The sequence below is a fragment of the Mauremys reevesii genome, linkage group 10 (genome assembly GCF_016161935.1).
Source record: "Mauremys reevesii isolate NIE-2019 linkage group 10, ASM1616193v1, whole genome shotgun sequence".
NCBI classification, from domain to species: Eukaryota; Metazoa; Chordata; order Testudines; family Geoemydidae; genus Mauremys; species Mauremys reevesii.
The window spans coordinates 41,368,490-41,393,455 of NC_052632.1; the positions used below are offsets into that span (position 1 = coordinate 41,368,490).

The 24,966-nt window shown below is 52.0% G+C and overlaps 1 protein-coding gene across 2 annotated transcripts; it reads right to left on the bottom strand.

Annotated features, from left to right (window-relative positions):
- Positions 1 to 1,264: 1,264 nt before the first annotated feature.
- LOC120373954 lies at positions 1,265 to 22,969 on the bottom strand. Of its 2 annotated transcripts, none has more exons than XM_039493066.1 (6): positions 22,894 to 22,969; positions 21,423 to 21,503; positions 20,396 to 20,514; positions 18,507 to 18,690; positions 7,444 to 7,517; positions 1,265 to 1,814 (listed from the first exon to the last, which is right to left on the bottom strand). In XM_039493066.1, the coding sequence occupies exons 1-6, from the start codon at positions 22,894 to 22,896 to the stop codon at positions 1,445 to 1,447; spliced, it is 831 nt and encodes a 276-aa protein (XP_039349000.1). In that variant the 5' UTR covers positions 22,897 to 22,969; the 3' UTR covers positions 1,265 to 1,444. The 2 variants fall into 2 exon arrangements, with proteins under 2 accessions (XP_039349000.1, XP_039349001.1); XM_039493067.1 differs by lacking the exon at positions 22,894 to 22,969 and adding an exon at positions 21,662 to 21,799.
- Between the last annotated feature and the right edge of the window lie 1,997 nt (positions 22,970 to 24,966).

Here is a 24,966-nt window from a genome sequence, read left to right on the forward strand (position 1 = left end):
TGCAGCTGGGCTATGACTTGGTGGCACAGCTGCACCAGCACGCCAGCCCCATGGGAACACCAGCGTCCCCCACTCCAGTGCCCCTGTTGTGATTGGAGTTTGTCTTTAAGAACCAGCCCCGGAGCCTCAGCGTTCACTTTAGCCCATTACCGTGCACATGGGCGCAGAGAACAGCTATGGAACAGGGCCCCTAGTAGGGCAGAGGCCCATGAAAGGCCCCCTCGTCATTACTCCCTATGAGCAGGAGTTGCTGGGGCCTGGCTCAGGTGGTGTGTGGCTGGCACTAAGGTGTACGTAGACATTGCCCCTGCAGACACCGCTTTCTGGTCAGAGTGCCTGGGGTCACCCCAGCCCAACCACGCCCCAGCTTTCCTGCACCAGGCACCTGGGGTGTGTGCAGGGGTGGCTCCAGGCACCAGCATGCCAAGCGCGTGCCTAGGGCGGCAAGCCACGGGAGGCGCTCTGCTGGTCACCGCGAGGGCGGCAGGCAGGTTGCCTTTGGTGGCATGCCTGCGAAGGGTCCGCTGGTCCCGTGGCTTTGGCGGACCTCCCGCAGGCATGCCGCCGAATCTGCGGGACTGGGGACCTCCCGCAGGCAAGCCACCGAAGGCAGCCTGCCTGCCGTGCTTGGGGTGGCAAAATACCTAGAGCCACCCCTGGGTGTGTGTGTGTGTGTGTGTGTGTGTGAAATGGGATGAGAAAGGGGGGGAAACCTTCCCCAGTTCCACATCTGAACACCCCTCACTCCCGCATAGTCATTCCAAGGGGCGGGGGCAGGAGCAGCCGCCATTTCTGCTGCTGAGCTTCTCCCACCTGCAAAGTCTCCCTGCAATTCTGTGGGGCTCGCCCCAGCCCCCACCCCACTCCCAGCACAGTGGCAGCAAGAACCATTACAGGCACTAGGTTTGACTCTGGGAGTGGTTAAATTTCAGCCATGCTGTTTCAGTCTCCTGCCAGGTCCTCCCCACCGCCGGGCTAGATCTGAGCCCTAGGGGTGAGCCCCCTCAGCCATTCAGCTCCTGACAACATCCCATCACTCAGCCTTACCACCCCGTTCACATGCCTCAGAGTGAGGTGAGCTCTCCCTGGTCTTCCTCCGATGGGCCGCCTCTTCTTCAGGGAACCTTCCCATAAAGAGCTCGGGAGGGGTTTAGACAGAGCCAGGACTAGAGGCCAACTCTGGCCTTTTAATGAAAAAGTTTAATTGATTTCATAATCAAATACACAGTGTAAAACCAGTGCTGAGAGCCCCTGGGCCACAGGCAGCCCCGGCCTTGGACAGCCCCTTTGTTTGAGAGCCACCAATAGCCACCAGGGCCTGGCATAGCTCCAGCTGGTCACTGCAGGCAGGTCTGGGCATGAGGAAGTGTAGAAAGCAGCCCCTAGCCCATAATGAGGGCAAAGGTTCCAGGAAGGGGTGAGGCATGGGTTGGCAAAGGAAGGATTATGGTGCACTGGACACAGGGCCGGCTCCAGGCACCAGCGAAGGAAGCAGGTGCCTGGGGTGGCCAATAGAAAGGGGCGGCAGTCTGTCCATTGCTGGGGCGTCACGTCCGGGACTGCGGCGGCAATTTGGTGGTGGGTCCATCAGTCCTTCACTTCCTCTTCGGCAGCCGCTCAATCGTTTTTTCTTTTTTTCCCCCGCTTCACCGCCACTTGCGGCAGCAAAAAAGCTGGAGCCGACCCTGACTGGACAGTCAGATTGACTTGATGTCAAGACTCTCTCCCAGCTTTTGAAGCCTCGCCTGACCTCACCCCCAGGCACATGAGAAATTCCTTCTGGCTCCGGGACTTTTGAGCCATTAAGGCAACTTCTGTGGAGCCAGAAAAGAGAGGAACACAAGTTAACTCATGAACAGAGACACCAGGTGTCCCAGGGATATTGGAACCCAGAGCAAGCACTTACATTTCCCCCCCTCTCCAGTAGGAGAGTGTGTGGGGAACTTAAGAGAGAGGGGACAGACACAATGAGCAGCCACAGGCCCACAGGTTTCCCGTTCCCCACCATGCTCCCAACCCTTGTGTTCTGGGGGCCCATGCTGCCCTTCCAAGGCTGGAAGAGTTCTATCTTGGCCAGCAGGGAAGGGCTTGAACCCAGCTGGGAATCTTCCTGCCGCTCTGCTCCTTCCCCTGGAGGAGAACAGGATCAATGTTGTATCTTGGTACTGTACCTGCCCCTATGCCACTCGCTACACTCACTCTGCAGCCTGCGGAACGCACCACCCAGGCTCTTGCTTCTGCCTCATAGCACATCCGGCTCATTGCTCCTGGAGACGCACCTTGTGCACCTGAACCTTCCGAACAGCAACATTCAGCTACCCGGTTAGGAACCACAGCTGGGCCAAGAAGGCGAAGGGATTAGTTTACTCGGATGGCTCCATGGCAGATGCCACAAGGGGTTTCAGACTCCACTCCTCACTCACCCCCCATCCTCAAAGAGCCACCAGTTCAAAGCACTGAGACAATGGGGCACAAAACCACTGCCTGCTGGTGGCTGAGCCAGTGCCCTGGAAATAGACTCAGACACCAGCCCTGGCAGGCACTCCAGGTAACACCCACTCTGTTCTCCTCCCATCAGGGGAATTGGTTGCTATTGGAGGGAGCACTACAGGGCAATGGAGGGAAGTACTCGGTTCCAGACAGGGTCCCAGGGGAAGCCCTGTGTGCCCAGTGTCCCCTGCACCACAAAGATACAGGCATTGCACAGCAGGGACACCACCTCCACACCCCTAGGAATCTGGGGCAGTGAGCTCCGAGGCCCAGGCCGAGGTCACAGAGCTCCCCTTGGACACTTTAGCTGGAAGAGAGGAACTGCTCAGTGGCTCCCTGGTTGAGCGTTTCAGGGAGGGCTCCAGGCTCTTCTGAGACCTTCTGGACAGGGGCGGCTCTAGACCCCAGCGCGCCAAGCAGCAGGCGCTGGGGCGGTTTCTTCGCGGGCGGCTTTGGCTCGGGAGAGCGCTCCGCCATGCCTGCGGTCGGTCCACCGACCACGAACGGACCTGACCTGCGGCATGCGCATGCGCGCGGTGCCGCTTCGGCCGGCGGGGCTCGGCTGAGCTCCGCGACAGCGGCAGCTCGGTCCGCTCCGGTGGGCGCTCCGTGCTGCTGCAGCGGCATGCTGGGCGGCAACAACCGAGCGGAGGGCCGCCGGAGGGAGACCGGACCGGCGCGGTGCGCGCTGCTCGCGCGCTGCCTGGGGCAGCCCGCCCCCCGCCCCTGCTTCTGGAGCAGAGATGGAGGCTCCTGCCCCACTCCATGGGGGAGAGGTGTGGCCGCCTTTCAGAGTCTCAAGATGGAACGGGTGGGCTCTGCTCATCCTCCCTTGGATGGCGGTCACGGCTCCTCTGCACCCGCCTGCCTGGGAGAGCCGGGCTCTGCTCCATTTCCCTGGACAAGGGCACCGGGGCCTTCTGTCTGCACTTCCAGAGCCGCAAAGAGCCGCTGGGTTTCCCAGCTGCAATCTGATGTCTCACAACAGGCTCGAGGGGCTGTGGCCCACCAGCCAATGAGCCCCCAGTACTCCTGCCTGCAATGGCCCTGGCCGATCTGGCCAGTCCTATTGGTGACAGCACAGCTGCTGTGGTGGTTGTTGGGATGAGGCTCCAGAGCCCTGAGGTGCCCCGCTGGCTGGGACAGTCCCTTCCCACCGAGCCGATCACTGAAGACAAGGTCTCCACAGCTCCCCTGGCCTCTGCCGAGAAGATGGCCCCACATCGCTAGGATCCCCTCGGTGTGGCATGGCTGCTCCTCTCGCCATCCTCAGGGGCGCGGCATTCACCCTCTGCTTCTCCCGAAGAGGGGAACCTGCTGCTCAGAGCTTCTTGCCTCTGTTCCTTGGGCCCTGTCTGGGGAGAGCATGCAGTAAGCCCAGCCCTACCCTGCTCAGCCAGTACAGGCCTGCCATGGGCTTGGGTTTAGGGTTGCCAGGTGTCCGGTTTTCACAGGAATGCCCAGTTGAAAAGGGATCCTGGCGGCTCTGGTCTGTGCTGCTGACCGGGCCATTAGAAGGCCGGTTGGTGGCACAGCGGGGCTAAAGCAGGCACCCTCTGCCTGCCGTGGCTCCTGGAAGGAGTAGCATGTTCCCCCTCCAGCTCCTATATGTAGGGGCAGCCAGGGGGCTCCGCACGCTGCCCCTTCCCCAAGCACCGGCTCTGCAGCTCCCAATGGCTGGGAACCACAGCCAATGGGAGCTGTGGGAGTGGCGCCTGCGGACAGGGCAGCACGCAGAACTGTCTGGCCGTGCCTCTGCGTAGGAGACGGAGAGGGAACATGCTGCTTCTGGAAGCTGTTTGAGGTAAGCACCACCTGAAGCCTGCACCTGACCAGGGCCGGCCCACAGCATTTTGGGACCTGAGGCAGGGAACTCAAATGATTCCCCCATGCATCCTCACTTGGGCCAAAACTTTGAAAGGTCTCAATTCTGCCTTCTTCCTGCTCTACTCCTCTCATGGTACTGCTCTGCTACCTACCCCAATAAAGGAGAACTAACAATTTAAAATGCCTTGTTCCAAAATTTTAAGTTAACTTTCAAATGCCTGAACAGCAAATGTAACTTTTCTTGTCTGCATAGTAAACACTGGCATTTTTATCTGTTTGAATAATCAAAGTGGTGCTTTCCGTGCCTTCTTGGTTGCAAAGATTTGAACTGCTTCCTGAAGGTCCACGGTCTGGGCCAGCTCATGCTCTATTGAGATGGTTGCAAGGCCGACCAGCCTCTCCTGTGTCATTGTGGAGCATAGATGTGTTTTTATTAACTTCAGCTTGGAGAAGCTGCGTTTCTCCACTGGCAACTGTTACAGGAAGTGTTAGAAGTATGTGCAGAGCAACAAAAGCATTTGGAAAGAGGGTGGTCATCTTATTTGTGCACATATATTCCAGAACAGCCTTTGGAGTTGATCCTGCTGAAATGTATCTTGAAAGGGCTTTCAATTCATCACCTAAATCACGTGCATCAATATTGGACATGTCATCATGTGTCAACACTGTCTCTAGTGCCCTGCATTGCTGGTGTAGGTCTTCTTCAGGTATAGTGAGGAGTTTTGGAATATCATAAAACTTCCCAAATATACTGCTGTGTTCCTTGAGCTGCATGAAACGTTCTTCACCTGACTTTATTGCACAATCTAGCACCTGGTTAAAGAATTCAACTTTGAATTGGGGTCTCTTATGGGATTATCCCATGCCTCTTAATCAAAATGTCTTCTTCGGTGACTTTTGTATTCTTGAATGGGTGGGAAAATAGCTTCAGTGTGAAGTTCCTCTGCCAACTTCTTTGCACTCTTCAGAACGTTTTGAAATCCCCCACCGATAAGACTGTAGGTATGACTTTGCTTTGTCCAGTTCCATTGCTCCAGATATATCAAGGTCAACACCTTGGAGTCTCTTGCTTACAACATTTATTTTAAACAGTATGTCATGACACAACACTAAGCCACACAGAAATTTGAAGTTATGTATGTTTCTGGTAATTCCATTTCCCTCTACCATTCTTCTGCCACGAACAGTTCCCGTCATAGCATTATCCTACATAATGGCAACTATGGCATCATCTGTCTTCCCAATTTGGTGTTTGATAGGCTTTATCCCCTCCACTTGACTTTCCCATTGTGTGGCACTCAGTGGTTTCAGTGTCAGAGAGGATGTTCCCAGATGTTGCTTCAAAATTTGCCATCGATGAGTTGATGCAGAGAAAAATACATAGATGCTTTGAATTACATTAAAAAATTCAGCAGCCTCCCTAGAAGTTGATGCTGCATCACTGACCACCAAGTTCAATGAAGGAGAACTGCATGGGACAAAAAAACTCAAGGATTTAACTCTTGGATCCGTGTCTGCACTCCTCTGTTCTTTCCTCTCATGTTGGCACAATCATCATAGCACTGACCTCTCATGTCAGCTATTGCAATTCCCATATCTTCCAGCTTTTTAAGAAGCACATTTGTCATACCAGCTCCTGTAGTATCATCAATGTCAATAAATTCTAGAAAATGCTCTCTGACAGTCACCATTGCAGGGACATTTTCACTAGGTTCTGTTGTTGTTACAAAATGCACCAGTATTTTTCCGTATGGCTGATGTCAGGTGTGCAGTCCAGAATAACAGAGTACTATCTTGCTGACAACAGATCTGCCACAATCTTCTGTTTGACTTTTGTTGCCAGTAACTGTATGATCTCATTTTGAATTGTTTTTCCAAGGTAGTGGTGTGTGTACACTCTTGGGTGGTGACTCTTCTTAGATTCTCCTGGAGTACAGCATCAAATTAAGCCATCAGCTCCACAATTTTAAGGAAGGTTCCATTGTTTGGCACATAAGGCTGATCTGAAGTGCCACACAGTTCTAGGTTTTGGGTAGCAAGCATTCGCACAATGGCAATGAGCCTTTTCAGAACATTTTGCCAGTAAAGAGACTCTGATGCAATCTTCTCTTGATGCTGATCATCTATGGTGGCCCTTTAACCTTAGTCTCATCTCAAGCTCTTTCCTCTCTGGTGATTTGCTGCCTTCTCATGGTATGCCAGATTTCTAGCCAGATTTTTCCAGTCCTTTGTTCCTGTAGAACCCAATGTGGCTGGAACATTAGACTGGAAGAGTTTGCAACAACAACAGTATGCAGCATTCTGGGGTTTTTAGTACATAAGCCATGGCCCCTCCACTTTGTCACCATTGGGGCTTTCACACCAGTAATGTGTTGGATGGAAACTTCTATTTTCATTGTCTTTGGGGAACATGAAGTTTTTCACTTGCTGTGGCCCATGCAGTACAAGGAAGTCCCTCAGGCTACTGCTCAAGTGGGTCCACAGTTCTGGATCATCTAGACTTAAGGAACTAAACTCAGCAGCAGCTGTTTCTTGCGCCTCCACCACACTCTTCTCTGATCTACACTTTTCTTCAGGAATGTGCATGGTTACATCCATTTGAGATGGAGATATGGATGCTGCAGTAGCTGGCAGGTCACCTGCGCTCTGACTAACTGGAAGATCAGGCATCTCCTCACCACTCACATCCTCACTGGGGCCGGAAGGCTCACCATGAACATTTGTGTCTATGTATCTCAGGAGAGCTCCTTCCTGCTTAGATAGAAAAGCTTCTTTCTTTTTCTGAATGCTGCCCCAGAGGGGCGTTTTCTTCTTTCACTCATGGCTGCTGTTCTGTGCCAGCTATAGTGGCTCTCAACACTCATTTCAAGGGGAAAATAAGCAGGCTGGTAGCAGGGCCTGAGTGAGGGAAGATATCAGTGTCTTAAGGGCCTAACTGACTCCTACTACTTCAGTTGACTGCCTGTTCTCCTCAAGTGGGTTCAGAGAAGCATCAGGAAACAGGAAGCTCCCTGAGAAGCTGGTGTTAATCAGTCCAGGCTCCTGGGGGTGCTAGAGAGGTACATAAGAGGCTCCTCCTCCTCTCTCTCCCTGCAGCTCCTGCTGCTTTCTGTTATTCCCTCTCACCTTTTCTCCTGCCTGCCTGTTATGTCTCTTGTGCCCTCCTTCTTCCAGCGCAGCACTCCACCATCTCTGTGCATCTAGAGCAGAGAGAATACATATGCACCAGAAGCAGACACAATTTTCTACACTCTGGGTCCTAGTGGCACCCTTCTACAGTCTGGCACCTGAGGCGGCTGCCTCAGTTCACCTTATAGTAAGGCCAGCCCTGACCCTGACCCCCTCCTGTGACCCAACCCCCAGCCCTGATCCTCATCCCAGCTTCTAAATCCCTTGATCCCAGCCCGGAGCACCCTCCTGCACCCCAAACCCCTCATCCCCAGCTCCACCCCAAAGCCTGCATCCCCATCTGAAGCCCTTAGCCCCCTGCCCCAGCCTGGAGCACCCTTCCACACCCTGGATTGCCCATTTCTGGCCCCACCCCAGAGTCTGCACCCCCAGCCCAGAGCCCATACCCTCTCCCGCACCCCAACCCTCTGAGCCAGCTTGGTGAAAATGAGCGAGTGCATGAGGGTGGGGAGAGCAAGCGACGGGGAGATGGAGTGAGCAAGTGGCAGGGCCTCAGAGAAGGCATGGGGTGGGGTGGGGTCTCAGAGGAGGGGCAGGGTAAGGATGTTTGGTTTTGTGCGAGTAGAAAGTTGGCAACCCTACTTGGGTCTCCCAGGGATGCAGAGCCAAGGGGGGCCAGGTTCTGTGAATCTCTCCCACTATTCGGCAGGGCGGGTCTTTGAGCCCCCACCTTCCTGCCATTCAACCCAAAGGGCAAAATCCTGGCTTTGTTGAAGTCAAAGGCACTACTCCCCTGGGCCTCTTTCCCAGGAGATGTAATTAAAAACTAACCATCCTGCCCTTCAAAGTCTGCTACCGGGCAGCACAGCCTAGAGCACCCACTAAGCCTGGCCTGGCACAAGTGATGTGTTTCCCTCACTGGAGCATCTGGACGCCGGAGTTCAATCAAGGAAACCTTAGGTTCTGCTGACCAGCTGGGACCCCCAGAGATGTGTGAGGACTGCTGTGATCCAGGGGCCTCTTGGTGCCAGAGGGAAGAGGGTGTAGGGTTATAGGGATGCCCTGGTCCTCAGGGGCAGCCCATCCATATAGGCGAACTAGGCAGTTGCCTAGGGTGCCAAGTTAAATGGGGCGCCAAATTTGAGGGGGAAAAATCAAATTAAAAAAAAAAAGAAAAAGATAGACAAAAATACAAATAAAATAACAAAGATGTCATTATTTCAATTCCCAAGCACGTACGGAGGGAATATAAATAATAATTAATTTCTCTACATTTCTGAGACTGTATTAATATGTCAAATCTTTTATTTACTGCAAAAATAAATAATATTTTAGCGATTTTTTTTTTCAATTTGCGAAAATTTGCAATTTTTCATAGGGTCAAGATGACCCACTCCGCAATTTTGATAAGCAATAACTCAGCCACAATGAAAACACATCTGCTGGTGGCAAGAGCTGCAATGCTAATGACACCTAACTCAAATATACATCAAGGTCGCATAGCCGGAAATTCATGTAGAGTGGAGATATCACGAGTTGACACATGTCAAATGGTCATTTTAACACACGTCGCAGGTAGATGGTTAAGAATTGAGCGAATACTGTGGAAAATTGTGTTTCTTGGTGCCAAAGAATAAAGAATAAGGTCTTTCAGCATTATAAATCCAAAATGTGAATATCTTTAAGCGTTATTAAACTGTAGCATTATTCTTTCCTTTGTTATAACCGGTTCACATGTAATAAATAAGGTCCATAAAAGAAAAGTAACAGCGTTAACACTTAACAGACTAGGAAAGCGATGATGTCACACTCCAAGTAGGTAACCATGAGGAAGGGGATTACTTTCCAAACAACCAGTGTTGGGTTATAACGTCAAAAAAGGTCATTGTGTTTCCGTGTAAATGCTGTAACTAACTATTTTAATAGGTGAGTGTATGTTACTAATCATTAAACTTTGAATCAGTGAAAAGATGTGTTGGGATGGCTGCAATGTGGTTTAAATTGCCAACCATGTGGTGGCTGTGACAGCCATCCTTAACGCTATAATGCTTGCAGTCAGGAGCAAAGTACATAACAATATTCAAATGCCCCATGGCAGAAAGAGGAAAAAGAAAATCCTCAGGAGCTGAGTACAGGGCTGCCCAGAGGATTCAGGAGGCCTGGGGTCTTCGGCGGCGGGGGACCCCCGCCGCTGAAGACCCAGCACTTCAGTAGCTGGTCCCGGGGCAGAAGGACCCCGTGCCACCGAATTGCCAACGAAGACCCGCCCCTGGACCCACCACCAAAGTGCCCAAAGGACCCCCACCGCAGGTCTTCGGGGCACTTTGACGGCAGGTCCTGAAGCGGAAGGATCCCCCGCCGCCGAATTGCTGACGACGACCCGGAGCGGAAGAAGCTCCAGGGGCCTGGGCCCCACGAGAGTTTTCCGGGCCCCCCGGAGCGAGTGAAGGATCCCGCCCCAGGGGCCCCGAAAAACTCATGGGGGCCCCTGCGAGGCCTGGGGCAAATTGCTCCTCTTGTCCCCCACCCCTGGGCGGCCCTGGCTGAGTTTCATAAACGAAAGGCTGAGAAGGAAAACGACCAAGCAAAACAGCAGGGATCCTTCCTGAAATATCTTCTGTTTAATCCAAGTAAAGATGGAAGCAGTTTAAAGCATCCAGATTAAGGAATTTTACTTGGAGAGGAGGTTAGCTCACATCTGCATGGAAGCAGTTTGAAACATCAAGATGAAGGTATATTACTTTGAGATGAGGGTAGCTCAGATCCACAAAAAAGCAGTTTGGAAACTCAAGATGATGGAAACTTACTTCTAGATGAGCAGCAAAGAGTTCTGTGGCACCTTATAGACTAACAGACGTTTTGCAGCATGAGCTTTCATGGGTGAATACCCACTTCGTTGGATGCATGTAGTGGAAATTTCCAGGGGCAGGTATATATAAGCAAGCAAGAAGCAGGCTAGAGATAACGCGGTTAGTTCAATCAGGGAGGATGAGGCCCTCTTCTAGCAGCTGAGGTGTGAAAACCAAGAGAGGAGAAACTGGTTTTGTAGTTGGCAAGCCATTCACAGTCTTTGTTTAATCCTGAGCTGATGGTGTCAAATTTGCTGATGAACTGAAGCTCAGCAGTTTCTCTTTGAAGTCTGGTCCTGAAGTTTTTTTGCTGCAGGATGGCCACCTTAAGATCTGCTATTGTGTGGCCAGGGAGGTTGAAGTGTTCTCCTACAGGTTTTTGTATATTGCCATTCCTAATATCTGATTTGTGTCCATTTATCCTTTTCCTTAGAGACTGTCCAGTTTGGCCGATGTACATAGCAGAGGGGCATTGCTGGCATATGATGGCGTATATTACATTGGTGGACGTGCAGGTGAATGAACCGGTGATGGTGTGGCTGATCTGGTTAGGTCCTGTGATGGTGTCACTGGCGTAGATATGTGGGCAGAGTTGGCATCGAGGTTTGTTGCATGGATTGGTACCTGAGTTAGAGTTACTATGGTGCAGTGTGCAGTTACTGGTGAGAATATGCTTCAGGTTGGCAGGTTGTCTGTGGGCGAGGACTGGCCTGCCACCCAAGGCCTGTGAAAGTGTGGGATCATTGTCCAGGATGGGTTGTAGATCCCTGATGATGCGTTGGAGGGGTTTTAGCTGGGGACTGTATGTGATGGCCAGTGGAGTCCTGTTGGTTTCTTTCTTGGGTTTGTCTTGCAGTAGGAGGCTTCTGGGTACATGTCTGGCTCTGTTGATCTGTTTCCTTATTTCCTTGTGCGGATATTGTAGTTTTGAGAATGCTTGATGGAGATTTTGTAGGTGTTGGTCTGTATGTTGATTTGTTCCAGTGTTAGTGTAGGGAGTGTCCTGAGTAGATGGTGCAGTTTCTTAGTGTATTCCTCAGTGGGATCTGAGGAAAGTGGCCTGTAGAATTTGGTATTGGAGAGTTGTCTGGCGGCCTCCTTTTGGGCCTCCTTTTGGTACATTACTCACTTCACCTCTCTACAAAGGAAAAAGGACTGTAAGCTGTCTAAACTCCTACCTGCCACATGGGGCCACAACCGTGGTACCCCTAACCCACCCAGCAATATCGTCAATCTATCCAACCACACACTCAGCCCAGAAGAAAAGTCTGTCCTATCTCGGGGACTCTCTTTCTGCCCTGCCACCCCCACTAACAAGATACAGTTCTGTGGCGATCTGGAAGGCTACTTTCGCCGTCTCCGACTCAAAGAATACTTTCAGGATAACACTGAACAGCCCACTGATACACAGTTACTCTCCCACCAACAGCACAAGAAGAACTCCACATGGACTCCTCCTGAGGGTCGAAATGACAGTCTGGACCTATACATAGAATGCTTCCGCCGACGTGCACAGGCAGAAATTGTGGAAAAACAACATCGCTTGCCTCATAACCTAAGTCGTGCTGAACGCAATGCCATCCACAGCCTCAGAAACCACCCTAACATTATAATCAAAGAGGCTGATAAAGGAGGTGCTGTTGTCATCATGAACAGGTCTGACTACCAAAAGGAGGCTGCCAGACGACTCTCCAATACCAAATTCTACAGGTCACTTTCCTCAGATCCCACTGAGGAATACACTAAGAAACTGCACCATCTACTCAGGACACTCCCTACACTAACACCGGAACAAATCAACATACCCTTAGAGCCCCAACCAGGGTTATTCTATCTACTATCCAAGATCCACAAATCCGGAAATCCTGGACGCCCCATCATCTCGGGCATTGGCACTCTCACTGAAGGACTGTCTGGATATGTGGACTCTCTACTCAGACCCTATGTCACCAGCACTCCCAGCTATCTCCGTGACACCACTGATTTCCTGAGAAAACTACAATGCATTGGTGACCTTCCAGAAAACACCATCCTAGCCACCATGGATGTAGAGGCTCTCTACACAAACATCCCACACAAATATCCCTGATGATGCCACAGCACAACTGGTTGCTGAGCTCTGTGCCTTTATCCTCACACACAACTATTTCAAATTTGATGACAATATATATCTCCAGATCAGTGGCACCGCTATGGGCACCCGCATGGCCCCACAATATGCCAACATTTTTATGGCTGACCTGGAACAACGCTTCCTCAGCTCTCGTCCACTCACGCCCCTTCTCTACCTATGCTACATTGATGACATCTTCATCATCTGGACCCATGGGAAGGAGACTCTGGAAAAATTCCACCACGATTTCAACAGCTTCCACCCCACCATCAACCTCAGCCTGGACCAATCTACATGGGAGGTCCACTTCCTAGACTCCACAGTGCAAATAAGTGATGGTCACATTCACACCACCCTATACCGAAAACCTACCGACCGCTATGCCTACCTTCATGCCTCCAGCTTCCATCCCGGGCACACCACACGATCCATTGTCTACAGCCAAGCACTGAGGTACAACCGTATCTGCTCTAACCCCTCAGACACAGACCAACACCTACAAAATCTCCATCAAGCATTCTCAAAACTACAATATCCGCACAAGGAAATAAGGAAACAGATCAACAGAGCCAGACATGTACCCAGAAGCCTCCTACTGCAAGACAAACCCAAGAAAGAAACCAACAGGACTCCACTGGCCATCACATACAGTCCCCAGCTAAAACCCCTCCATCGCATCATCAGGGATCTACAACACATCCTGGACAATGATCCCACACTTTCACAGGCCTTGGGTGGCAGGCCAGTCCTCGCCCACAGACAACCTGCCAACCTGAAGCATATTCTCACCAGTAACTGCACACTGCACCATAGTAACTCTAACTCAGGAACCAATCCATGCAACAAACCTCGATGCCAACTCTGCCCACATATCTACGCCAGTGACACCATCACAGGACCTAACCAGATCAGCCACACCATCACCGGTTCATTCACCTGCACGTCCACCAATGTAATATACGCCATCATATGCCAGCAATGCCCCTCTGCTATGTACATCGGCCAAACTGGACAGTCTCTATGGAAAAGGATAAATGGACATAAATCAGACATTAGGAATGGCAATATACAAAAACCTGTAGGAGAACACTTCAACCTCCCTGGCCACACAATAGCAGATCTTAAGGTGGCCATCCTGCAGCAAAAAAACTTCAGGACCAGACTTCAAAGAGAAACTGCTGAGCTCCAGTTCATCAGCAAATTTGACACCATCAGCTCAGGATTAAACAAAGACTGTGAATGGCTTGCCAATTACAGAACCAGTTTCTCCTCTCTTGGTTTTCACACCTCAACTGCTAGTAGAGGGCCTCATCCTCCCTGATTGAACTAACTGTGTTATCTCTAGCCTGCTTCTTGCTTGCTTATATATACCTGCCCCTGGAAATTTCCACTACATGCATCCAACGAAGTGGGTATTCACCCACGAAAGCTCATGCTGCAAAACATCTGTTAGTCTATAAGGTGCCACAAGACTCTTTGCTTCTTTTACAGATCCAGACTAACACGGCTACCCCTCTGATACTTACTTCTAGATGAAGGCAGCTCACAGCATCAGACTGATATGGAAGTGGAAAATTTATTCACCTTCAGAGACACATGCAGAAATTGAAGTAAATGAAGTAGAAGGAAGAAAGGATGAGGAAGTTACAAACAAGTTGCAATATGGGGACCCAGCTTCATGGCCCAGATGTGATGACAGCGTGCGGCAAATTCTTGTGGAACGTGAACCCAAACAAGTTTGTGAATTTCCCTTCCCTAAGGATGGAAATAAAAGAAACTTCTCTGCTCAGCATTACAAGAGGAAACTCATTAATGGTGAAGAAATTAATCAAAGTTGGTTACAATATTCAGTGTCGAAGGACTTGCTGTGTTTTGCTTTTGCTGCAAGTTCTTTAGAAATCTAGCAATTGGTACATCACTTACCGAAAATGGTTCGAAGGACTGGAAAACATCTCTTCAATTCTCTCTTCACATGAAAGAAATACAGAACATTTGGAATGTTTTCAAAATTGGAAAAAACTTGAATTATGATTGAAAAAAGGAAAAACTCTCGATGAAGAAAATTTATGTGTGATCAAGGAAAACGAAGAGTGTTGGCAACAAATATTAGAGCATCTGATTGCTTAATGAGAGTTTTCGGTGGGCAAAATTTAGCATTCCATGGCCACGGTAGAAATGAAAAATTATACACTCCAGGTAAAGGAAACTTTTGAATTTTGTTGAATACCTAGCTTTGTTTGATCCAGTCATGAAGGAGCATCTACGTAAAATTACTGATCATGAAACACAGGTTCATTACTTAGGAAAAAATATGCAGAATGAACTGATTCAAATCCTAGCAAATGCCATTAAAAAGAAAATTGTAGAAGCTGCCCATTCTGCAAAATACTTTTCAATAATACTGGACTGTACACCAGATGTGAGTCATGTTGAATAAATGACAGTGATCATTCGTTTTGTGGATATGGAAAAGTCTGCAGATTAAGATAATGTTGAAGTGCTCATAAAGGAACATTTTTTGGGTTTCGTACCACTGAAGGAGACGACTGGAGCATTTATGACTGAAACTATTCTACAAGAGCTTGAAATAATGTCATTATCTGTTGAAAACTTATGTGGCCAAGGCTACGATAATGTGAGTAATATGAAGGGTAAAGACAATGGTGTGCAAAGGAGAATGATGGAAATCAATCCAGGGCCTTTTTCGTTCCTTGCAGTGCGCAGTCTCTGAATTTGGTTGTCAATGATGCTGCTAGATGTTGTTTAGAGGCAAGCAGTTTCTTTGACCTGGTGCAATGTGTTTATGTGTTTTTCTCAGGCTTAACACGCCGTTGAGAGATTCTGACTCGCCATGTGAATTCTCTAACTGTGAAACCACTTAGACAAGATGGAAGAGTCGCACTGATACTTTGAAGCCTCTTTGCTATGAACTTGGAAACATTTAAGATGCCCTAATTGAAATTTCTGATTATACCACCTTTATTGGATCATCTGGCAATACGGCACATTCAGATGCAGAAGCTCTTGCAAATGGCCTTTCCAAGTTCAAATTTGTGACTTCACTCATTTTGTGGTATAATATCCTTTTTGAGATTAACCTCACTAGTAAGCAGCTTCAGGAAAAAGAACTTGAACATATATTCTGCTATTCAAAAACTGCAACAAACTAAAAATATTCTGGAGGAATTCAGAAGTGATGAAGGGTTCAAAAGTACACCCGTAGATTCTCTTGAGCTTGCTGAAGAAATAGACTTTATGACAGAATTTGAACCAGAGCCAGTTTGCATTCGGCAAAAGAAGCAGCAGTTTTCATATGAAGGATGAGACACACCCATTCAGAACCCAAAACAAAGGTTCAAAGTGAATTTCTACTTTGCAGTCCTTAATACTGCTATTCACTTGGTTGCTGAAAGATTTCATCAGATGCAGCAGCTAGAGTCAGTATTTGGCTTTCTATATGATATCCACAGCTTGCAAAAGAAAACAGCAAAACAAGAGAATTTTGTATAAACCTGGAGTCGGCATTGACTCATGAAAATTCAAAAGACATTGATGCTACAGATTTGTGTAGTGAGCTTCAGGCTTTTTCAAGATGACTTAAAAAACATTCCACTCCTGAAGAAGTACTGAAGTTTGTTTGTGAAAATAAACTCACAGACTGTTTTCCAAACATTTTTATAGCTCTGTGCATTCTTTTAACTTTGCCAGTTTCTGTAACTAGTGGGGAACGTAGCTTCTTAAAGTTAAAATTGATAAAAACATATCTGCATTGAACAATGGTGCAAGAGAGACTTGTTGGGCATGCCACGATGTCAATCGAGCATGAAATAGCTGGAAAACTGGATCTAAAAGAACTAGTGACTGAATTTTCAAAACTTAAAGCAACAAAAGTCATGTTTTAAGACCACAGAGTGTTTTTTATTCAGAATGTTTTGTAAATACAGGTTAAAGTTCATTGAAGAGTTTTCTTATTTCTTTCTATATTGGAGTTATGTATCTATACTGGGGATCATGTTCTTAACACTGCGACATGGGGCTGGGCACCAGCAAGTGTTCAACAAGTTTCTTTCAGGCAGGAGACACTTCTCTACTAGCCTGGGTGTGTGTAGACTGAGTACACTGTCTATTTCTCAATGGAGGCTGTGACATTCTGTACCTTGGGGGAGCGCCCTGAAACCCCCATATTCCCCGTTTATATATGACATATAAAGGCATATAAAGCATGCTTTGTAAGGTATCGGGGGAAAGGTTATGATCTGCTGAAAGTCGTTTCTCTATCCATATATGTATATCATTAATGCATATGTAGTGTTGAGAATTGTGTTGTATGATTGTCACTAAAACATGTTGTAAGTTGGGGAATCAGCCAGATATTAGTCCTCCAGAGACAACAGCAAGGAAAGTAATCAACACCCTGTAAAGGGTTAAGAAGCACAGATAACCTGGTTGGCACCTGACCAGAAGGACCAATGGGGAAAGAAGATACTTTCAAACGGGGGGGGGGGGGCGTTGTTTTGTGCTCTGTGGGTGTTCTCTCGGGAGACAAAGGGAGAGATCAAGCAAGTAATCCAGCTCCTACTGAAATGATACATCTAATATTACAGAAATAGTAAGTAATAGCAAGGAAATGTGTTAGAGTATCTTTTGTTTTAGCTTGTAAATTTTCCCTATGCTAAGAGGGAGGTTTATTCCTGTTTTTTGTAACTTTAAAGTTTTGCCTAGAGGAAAATCCTCCATGTTTTAACTCTTATTACCCAGTAAAATTACCTTTCATCCCGATTTTACAGAGGTGCTTCTTTTACTTTTTTCCCCTTATAATAGAAGTTCTGTTTTTAAGAATCTGATTGGGGTTTTAGTGTCCCAAAAACCCAAGGGTCTGGTCTGTGCTCACCTTGGTTACTCTCAAGCCTCCCCAGGAAAGGGGGTAAAGAGGCTTGGGGGGATATTTGGTGAAAACAGGAACTCCAAGTGGTCCTTTTCCTGAATCTTTGTCTAATTCACTTGGTGGTGGCAGCAAACTGTCCAAGGACAAGAAGAAATTTGTGCCTTGGGAAAGTTTTTAACCTAAGCTGGTAAAAATAAGCATAGGGGGTCTTTCATGTGGGTCCCTAAAGTTCAAAGTGGAGAGAGAACCCTAATGTGTAACCATTTGGTGCCACTAAATTGACTTGCTGCTTCTCAAATCTCTGCTCTCTGTTAAATGATCCTCTTTTGTTTTGACTACAAACGTATCCACATGCTGTGAGCGGGGAGTCTGCGGTGTAACTTGCAAGCTGGTGCGCAGTGTTCCTTGGGGGCAGCAGAGCTGTGAATTCTGTCAGCGCCCAGTGGGACAGGGGCTGGGCGCTCTAGGGCACTCGTGGGGCTGGGCTGACACGAAGTGAGGTGTTCTTACAGTGAAGGGAATTGACCTTTGGGACAGAGGCCCTAGGGCCAGGGGGGGTTCCTCATCACTCAAGATCTCTAAGTCAAGACTGGGTGTCTTTCCAGAGGATCTCCTGTGGGAGGATCTCTGGCCTGCACTATGCAGGAGGCCAGAGTAGGTCACTGTGGGCCTGTCTGATCTGAAATCTATGAATTTCTTCCCCCCCGTCCCCTGCCCCTGCATTCTCAGGGGCTGCGTTTCCAACTGAGCACGCAGGGCTCCAGCTGGAGCCAATGGGAGTTGTGGGTGCTCCCCACCTCAGAGGATCCAGCCTATCTGTGCCTGTGCGTCTCTAGCCCCACCCGACCCCAGTGGAGCATGTACAACCCATCTGGGACAGACAGCCTCGGACCAGGGCTCCCGCTCCCTAGGGCAGGAGAGGGGTGCTGAGATGGGGAGCATTGGGAGTGTGGGGATGAGTCAGAGAGGGAAAGTGGGGGGGCCAGAGGGGAACACGGCGGGGGAGGGAAGGAAGTGTGGGCACCACAGGGAGGGAGGAAGTGGGAGGGCAGAGCGGGCGATGTCAGGGGGTGAACGGCAGTGGCTCTAAGGATCTCCCTGCCCTCCCAGGCCAGCAGGGACTCAGCTGCTGCTCGGCCCAGGCTGCCCCTAGGGGCTGGCGCGAGGCAGCAGCGACCCCTCCCGCCCCCTGGCCTCCCTGGCAGCCCATTACCTGCAGGGCCCGCATGCCGCGAGGGTAGCGGGCGATGCCATTGCGGATGAGCTCCACCCTTTCCCAGTGGTGCTCCCAGGGCTCCCGGGCGTACTCCGACTGCTGCTGCCTCAGCCGCCCCACGAGCCGCTGGTTCTCCACCCCGATCTGTGCCAGCTCCCGGCGACGCCTCTCACTGCTCAGGCTGGGGGCAGAGAACAGTGGAGGGGCCGTGGTGCCCTTTTAACCTTCCCTCCTGGGCCCAGCCCTCTCTGCAGGCTCCTCCACCTTGAGGTCCCTCCCCGATGCTACTGGGCCAGCAGTGGCTCAGCATTCTCCCAGATGCAGGGTTTCCCTGCCCTCGCCCTTTGCTGGGCAGAGATGAGCAGGGGGGAAGACCAATCAATCCCCCCAATGCCAGCTGGGACCCGTAGGCCCCATCTCCCACCCCCCAGTTTCTCCAGGTCCTCCCTCAGCTCCAGGAAGCCCAGCTGGGGCAAATGGAGCTCTGTTCATCCCACATGGACTGCCCCAGTGCCGCCCATGCTCCATCATCCTGCTCCTCACCCGGGCAGGGCCGGCTTTATGACTTGCGGGGCCTGATTGGAATACTCGGTGGGAGGGGGTCCGCTCTGGGTTTTCCGTGGCACCGAAGTACCCCCCACCGCCGAAATGCCGCCGAAGATCCCCGGAGCAGGGCCCCCTTAGGCGCGGGGCGCAATTCCGGGGAATCGGGTGAATCGGCTTAAAGCCGGCCCTGCACCTGGGGGTCCCGTGGGCTGGGGTCAGGCCTGCACTCCACTCTCCAGCCATGGCCCATCAGACAGCTGGGAGCCAGGGGGTGGAGTGTGGCCAGTGGGTGGCTCCAGCAGTGGAACTCCCTGCTGCAGGGAATCAGACCAACCCCAGAAGTTTCCACCTCTTCACACAACCCTTCCCAAGCATCCAGGGAAGGAGCCTGGGACAGGGACAGAGGAGGAGGACGTCGGGGAGAGAAGCAAGGGGTGGATCGGACCTTTCATGGCCGATTCTAGGGCCAATTGTGGTTTTGTATCTGGTGGGTGTTATAAATGCAGTAGAGGCTGGGCAGACAGCAGGACAGGCACTACTGTGGCTGGCCTGAGAAGCACTAGGACGTTGAAGGGTCTCCTGTAGGGAATGGTGTGGGGCAGCCAGAGAGAGGGTGGATGGGGCATATGGGGCAGAGCGACGGGATCCCTCTGCATTCAGCACTTGCTGCAGGGATGCCTGAATGTTCTGCCCAGCTTGCTCCTTTCTGCCCCCTCCAGAGCAGCGATGGGTCTGAGTCACACCAGAGCCTGGCTGTGGATGACAAATCCCTGTAGCGCATGGGGCTCCCAACCTGGGATCCTGGCTCAGACCCATCTCTCCCCACGTGCTGCCACTTGGGAGAGGCCTGGAGACCTGTCTGTTGGGCTCACATGGCCCAGGCCCCAGAGAGGCCTGGGGTGGGTGGGACTTGCACCCTCCAGCACTTCAGCCGATCTAGTTTTAAGTATCCCAGCCCACGGGGCTTCCCCGAGCCCTTTGGAGCGTGTCCTCTGGCGCTGAGCTGCTCTTGCAGGCTGTCCCCTGCTCTGCCCCAGATTTCCTGGCTGACTCAGGACCCCTGTCGCAGGGACTGAAAGATCCAGATACGTTAGAGCAAGTTAAGGCCAGAGGGAGTGTGGCCCACTATGGGTCTAGTCAGCATCTGCTGTCAGTCCTGGCTCATGGGCCGCTTCCTTGTCCAAACAGACCCAGGGGAGGGGCTGAGATTATGTTACTGGGTGGGGGAACTGGCTGGCTCCTCCCCACTCAGGGGTCCCTTTGTCCCGTGGATCCTGCCCGCCACCCCCAGCCACCCCCAGCTCTCACTGCCAGCCCCATGCCCTGCCAGCAGCACAGACCTGCGTACACTGTAGCTGTTCCAGTTGTCCACGCGCCCCCTGGACTGCACAATGGCGACCAGCCTGGCAGAGCGAATGCAGTCGTCTCTTTCTCTAATGGCCTGGCACTCTCTGTCTAGCTGGAGAGGGACAAAATCCAGAGCGTAAAGCCGTCCCCTCCTTGACGCAACTAACAGATCACATCATCAGTCAGTCACCCCATCAGCTCTGCCAGCTCTCCGCCCCTCGCTCTCACAACAAAGCCATTACAAACTAGCTCAGGATGAGGCTCCAGTGCAATGCAACCAGCTCTGGGGCTTAGGAGGGGAATGGAAGTAGAATAATGTATCAGACTGAACCTGCTGGCAGCCCTTGAGCTGGAATTGCCCAGGCCCCCAGAGCTAACACGGCAGCCTTGGGAAATGTGCCGGGGAATCTTTAATGATCACATGTGACAGGAGCAGCCAGCAGAAGGGCCCTCCAGCAGCACAGCACCCTAACGTCATGCCGGGACATTGGGTCAGTAGTGACCCCGAGGGAAGGGCACCCCCTGCTGGCTCGCCAATACCAATGCCCATGCCCATGTCTGGGTGATTACATCACTCGCACGCAAAAGGCAGGTGGAAGGCCATGGCCAACCCCCTGCCAGGTGGTTTATAAAGACTCTGAGCAGGATGAGCAGTGGGGTGGGGGAGATGAAAGGGAGCTCCCTGTACCCCCCCCCCGAGGCCTAGGCCAGGAAATCCCCTGCCAGGGTTGCCATCAAGGGTTTCTGGGGCCAGTACCCAGGGCCCACTGGGGGGGTCTCTTTTGGTAAGGGGCTGTGTCCTTGAAAGGGCCCCATCCTGACATCAGTGGGAGTCTGCCAGTGCCAGGCCTTCAGGCTAGGGCCTTCTGTTCGGCCCTACCCCGACTAGCCCTGGGCTGCAGCAGCAAATCTTTGGGGATGGGTCTTCCCCTAACCACCTCCCCCCAGCTTCGCTGGGCTCCCCAGCAACGCCTGCTTGCCAGAGCAGCCAGCCCACACGCTGCCCCAGAGGCTGCTCACCTGCATCCTTTTCAGGTTGAACTGCAGGTGGCTGGGGGGCTGCGGTCCTTGGGTGTCCACGGCTGGGGAAGCCGAATCCACCTGTGGACAGGAGAGTCACAAGGGCTGCAGGGCTGGGTACACAGAGCTGGCTCCGGGAGCGCTGGCAGCTAGAGCCCAGACTCGCCCCAGCTTTCACAGTGCAGGGCCAGCCCTCATCTCCTGCTGGCCCCACAGCAGCCCTGAGCCGTGCCACTCACTTCTGGCCTGGAGCAACGCCCAGCATTCGGGAGCCGCCCATGGGCCCCTTTGTTGCTTGTGCCCAAAGGGGGCACCAGCACATCGCACAGTCAGAGCCTCTCTGATCAGCATCTTTCTGGTGTGATGCTCTGCGCTGGATTGCTGACCCCCCACCCCCGAAACAATGCAGGGATAATTCCCCACCACCACCACCTCCCCATCAGTGGGTCGTGGCCACCTAGGGAGTGGGAGCAGGGCTGCCTAGTAGCGGTGGCTCTTTAATGAAGAGTTGAAGCCCTTTGCCCTGGGTGCCCCAAGGTGGGTGCTGCCAGCCACAGCTCTGCCCCCCAGCGCTGGGAACAGCTCCCCAGCTCCTGCACACAGGCCCCAGCAAATGACATGATTAAGGCTGCGATTTAGTCATGGAGGTCACGGAATCCATGATTTCCAAAGACCTCTGTGATGTCAGCCGGCATGGGCTGGGAGCTGCAGGGTTCCCTGCTGTCTGCAGAGGCTGGGAACTGTGGGGTACACCTGCTGCCTCAGGCGGCGGGAGCCTTCTGTAGCTCCTAGCCACCACAGCCGGCAGGGGAAACCCCCGCAGATGGCAGGGGGGACTCCTGCTTCTCCTGGCCACCCTGGCGGCAGGGGGAACCCCAGAGTTCCTGGCAGCTGCTGGTGACAGGGGGAAACCCCACAGCTTCAGGCCACCCTGGGCATCAGGAGGGAACCCCGCAGCTAAGAGCTGCCAGCGAAGGGGGACCCTGGAGCTGTGAGCCCCCAGGAGTATTTTTAGTAAAAGTCAGGGACAGGTCACAGGCGATAATGAAAAAAACATGGAAGCCCGTGACCTGTCCCTGACTTTTACTAAAAATATCCATGACTAAATCTTAGCCTTAGACATGATTAATCCTAGGGTATGGGCCAGAATTGGCATTGAGGGCTTGCTCCCCCCAGTGCACTGTAGGGCTCCCCCTGCTGGCCCAGGCAGGGATGCACAGCCATCCAGGGGCCAAGCTGCCCTCTGCACTCAGGGTTCCTCTCTACTTGCCCCCATCTCACTGTCACCCTGAGCAGTGCTGGGTAGGCAGCTCCCACGTTGGATCATTTCCTCGCCCAGCCTCCTCTCCCTGCCGCTTCCTATGCCCATCCCCAAACTGCTGTCCTTCCTCTTTTCTTCCCGCTGCATTTCCTGCCCTGGAGCAGCTCTCCGTTCCCACCCCCAGGCTCCACTCCCTCCCCCGCTCCACACCATTGGCCATTAGAGCTGTTCCTCCTTGTGAGACTCTGTTTCAGGCTTTCTGCAGACTCAGGCAGCCATCCCTGTGGCAGGCACCATCAGAAGGTTTGCTCAGCAGGCCACAGCAGTGCACGGAGCAGACTGACTGGCTCTAGCAAACCTGACAGCTTTCAATAGAGACCAACACACGCATGGCTCTGCTCCACATCTCTGCCAGAGCTATTTAACAGCAGCTGCTAAGTGCAATTACAAACCTGGATTAATGCAAAGCTAGGGCTCGCTGCTTAAGTTCACACAGCAGCTCAGGTGCATGGACGGGAAAGGCCAAGAACCCATGTCTTTGGGCTCCAGGCCAGTACCTGCTCCATTGGACCACGCAGCCCCTTGTAGAAATTCCCCCAAAGACCCACTAGATTCCCCATCTCCAGCTACACACACAGAGTAGATTCTCTAGGGCCTGATTACATATCCCTGGCATGCCCCAAACTTCCAGACTACGGGCCAGGGCTTCTTGCTCCTACCTCATTCAGCCCCATCCTATTGTGCCCAATTCCATACCTTGCTCCTGTGCTGGCGATAGGCTGCCTTGTCCCATTTCTCCTGCAGGTACCTGCTTGCAGTTGGTAAGATGGGCTGGTAGCCTCGGGACATGGGGCTGGGCTATCCAGCTCTGGGGCTTGGCTGTTAGCAAGTGCAGGAGGCAGGGAGAGCAAAGGAAACACAGCCCAGCCGACGCTGAGGTTCGGGTGACCCAGGTGGAAGCAGGGACTGACTGTTCCCCTGGGTCCTAACCTCCCTTCATGGCTGATCGAGACAGGCCCCGACCAAAGCTTTCTCTGGGGATGGTCAAGTTTCGCCTGAGCCCCAGGCTCTGCCCGGTTCCAAGCCCAGGGCGCTGGGTGCAGACACCCCACGCGAGACTCAGGTTCTCCTAGGGCTTTGCCGACCTGTCTGGAAGGCTCTTGAAAATCTGGTCCTAGCAGCAGAGCAGGAGGGTCTTGTCAGAGTCCCCTGGGGCTGGCCACGGCCTCTGGGTCCCACAGGCAGACAGCACCCATCCACCCACAGGTCACTTCCCTCTGAAGCCAGACATGGCTGGAGAGACGCAGGCTGGAGAGAAGCCCCCTGACTGGCTCCTGCTCCCACCTGTGACACACAGGGCTCAAGCAGCTGCTGATTACCTACATAGGGCCAAGTGGAGCTGGTGGCTTCCTTTGGCACTATGAGCCCTGTTCCCGGCTGCCAACTGGCGCTCTGTGCTGCCAGAGCTAGTGAGTGCATACAGACAGCTGAGGTGCTTGGCATGTTTCCCCCAGCACATTAGCCATGCCTCCCTGCATCCCTGGGACACTGGGACTAGTCATGTGACAGAGGGGGAAACTGAGGCACGAGGCAGCACCGTGAATTGCTCGTAGAGTCACACAGTGAGTCAGTGATAGAACCAGGAAAAGAACCAGGAGGCCTCTGATCTAACTACTAGATCACACTCTTGCCCAGAGCTGGGATGAGGACCCAGGCATCCTGCCACCCAGCTGTCACTCTAACCACTAGATTCACCGTCACACAGATATCTGTAATTAACACGCACCTTTTGTGGCAGCTGATTTTTGTCTCTCTAAAATCCTCACGAAGCTAACCAGACACTGGGAAAGCAGGCCCTGACATGGGGGTTTGACTGGGTGTTATTACTGGGGTCACCAGCAGGAGGTGCAGAAAAGCCATTGGTAACTAGAGATGGGCTCAAAGCAAATGCTGCAGAATTAGGGGAGCTCCGCTCTGGGCAAGGCCAGTCCCTCCCAAACCACGACAGTCCCTGCATCTGTCACAGCTGATTCCCAGTAAGAAGCACTTCCCATGCTGAGTCCACCTGGCTTCCTGTGGTTCCTCCTGGGAGCCGGGGGGGGGGGGGGGGGAGCTGCCTCCCGCTGATCATGTGTCCATTGCCATGGCTGCCTGCAGCTCCTATTTCTCCTCTATTCATTTCCCACAGTGAACTTTATAAATTATTCTCCTTCTGCTAGAAACGTGCTGCAGCCTTAAGAGGAAAGTTTCCAATTAAACCCTCTGCAGATAAACCCCATGGGG

Bases quoted from the DNA above. Each gene is read 5' to 3' on its own strand.
- LOC120373954 (XM_039493066.1), bottom strand. The intron at 7,518-18,506 runs GTAATGGGCTGC...TCTCTGCTCTAG, and splicing joins GCGGCATGCGGGCCCTGCAG to ATGCACAGAGATGGTGGAGT. The intron at 1,815-7,443 runs GTGAGAGGGAAT...CTGGCTCCACAG, and splicing joins ACAGGCAGGCAGGAGAAAAG to AAGTTGCCTTAATGGCTCAA.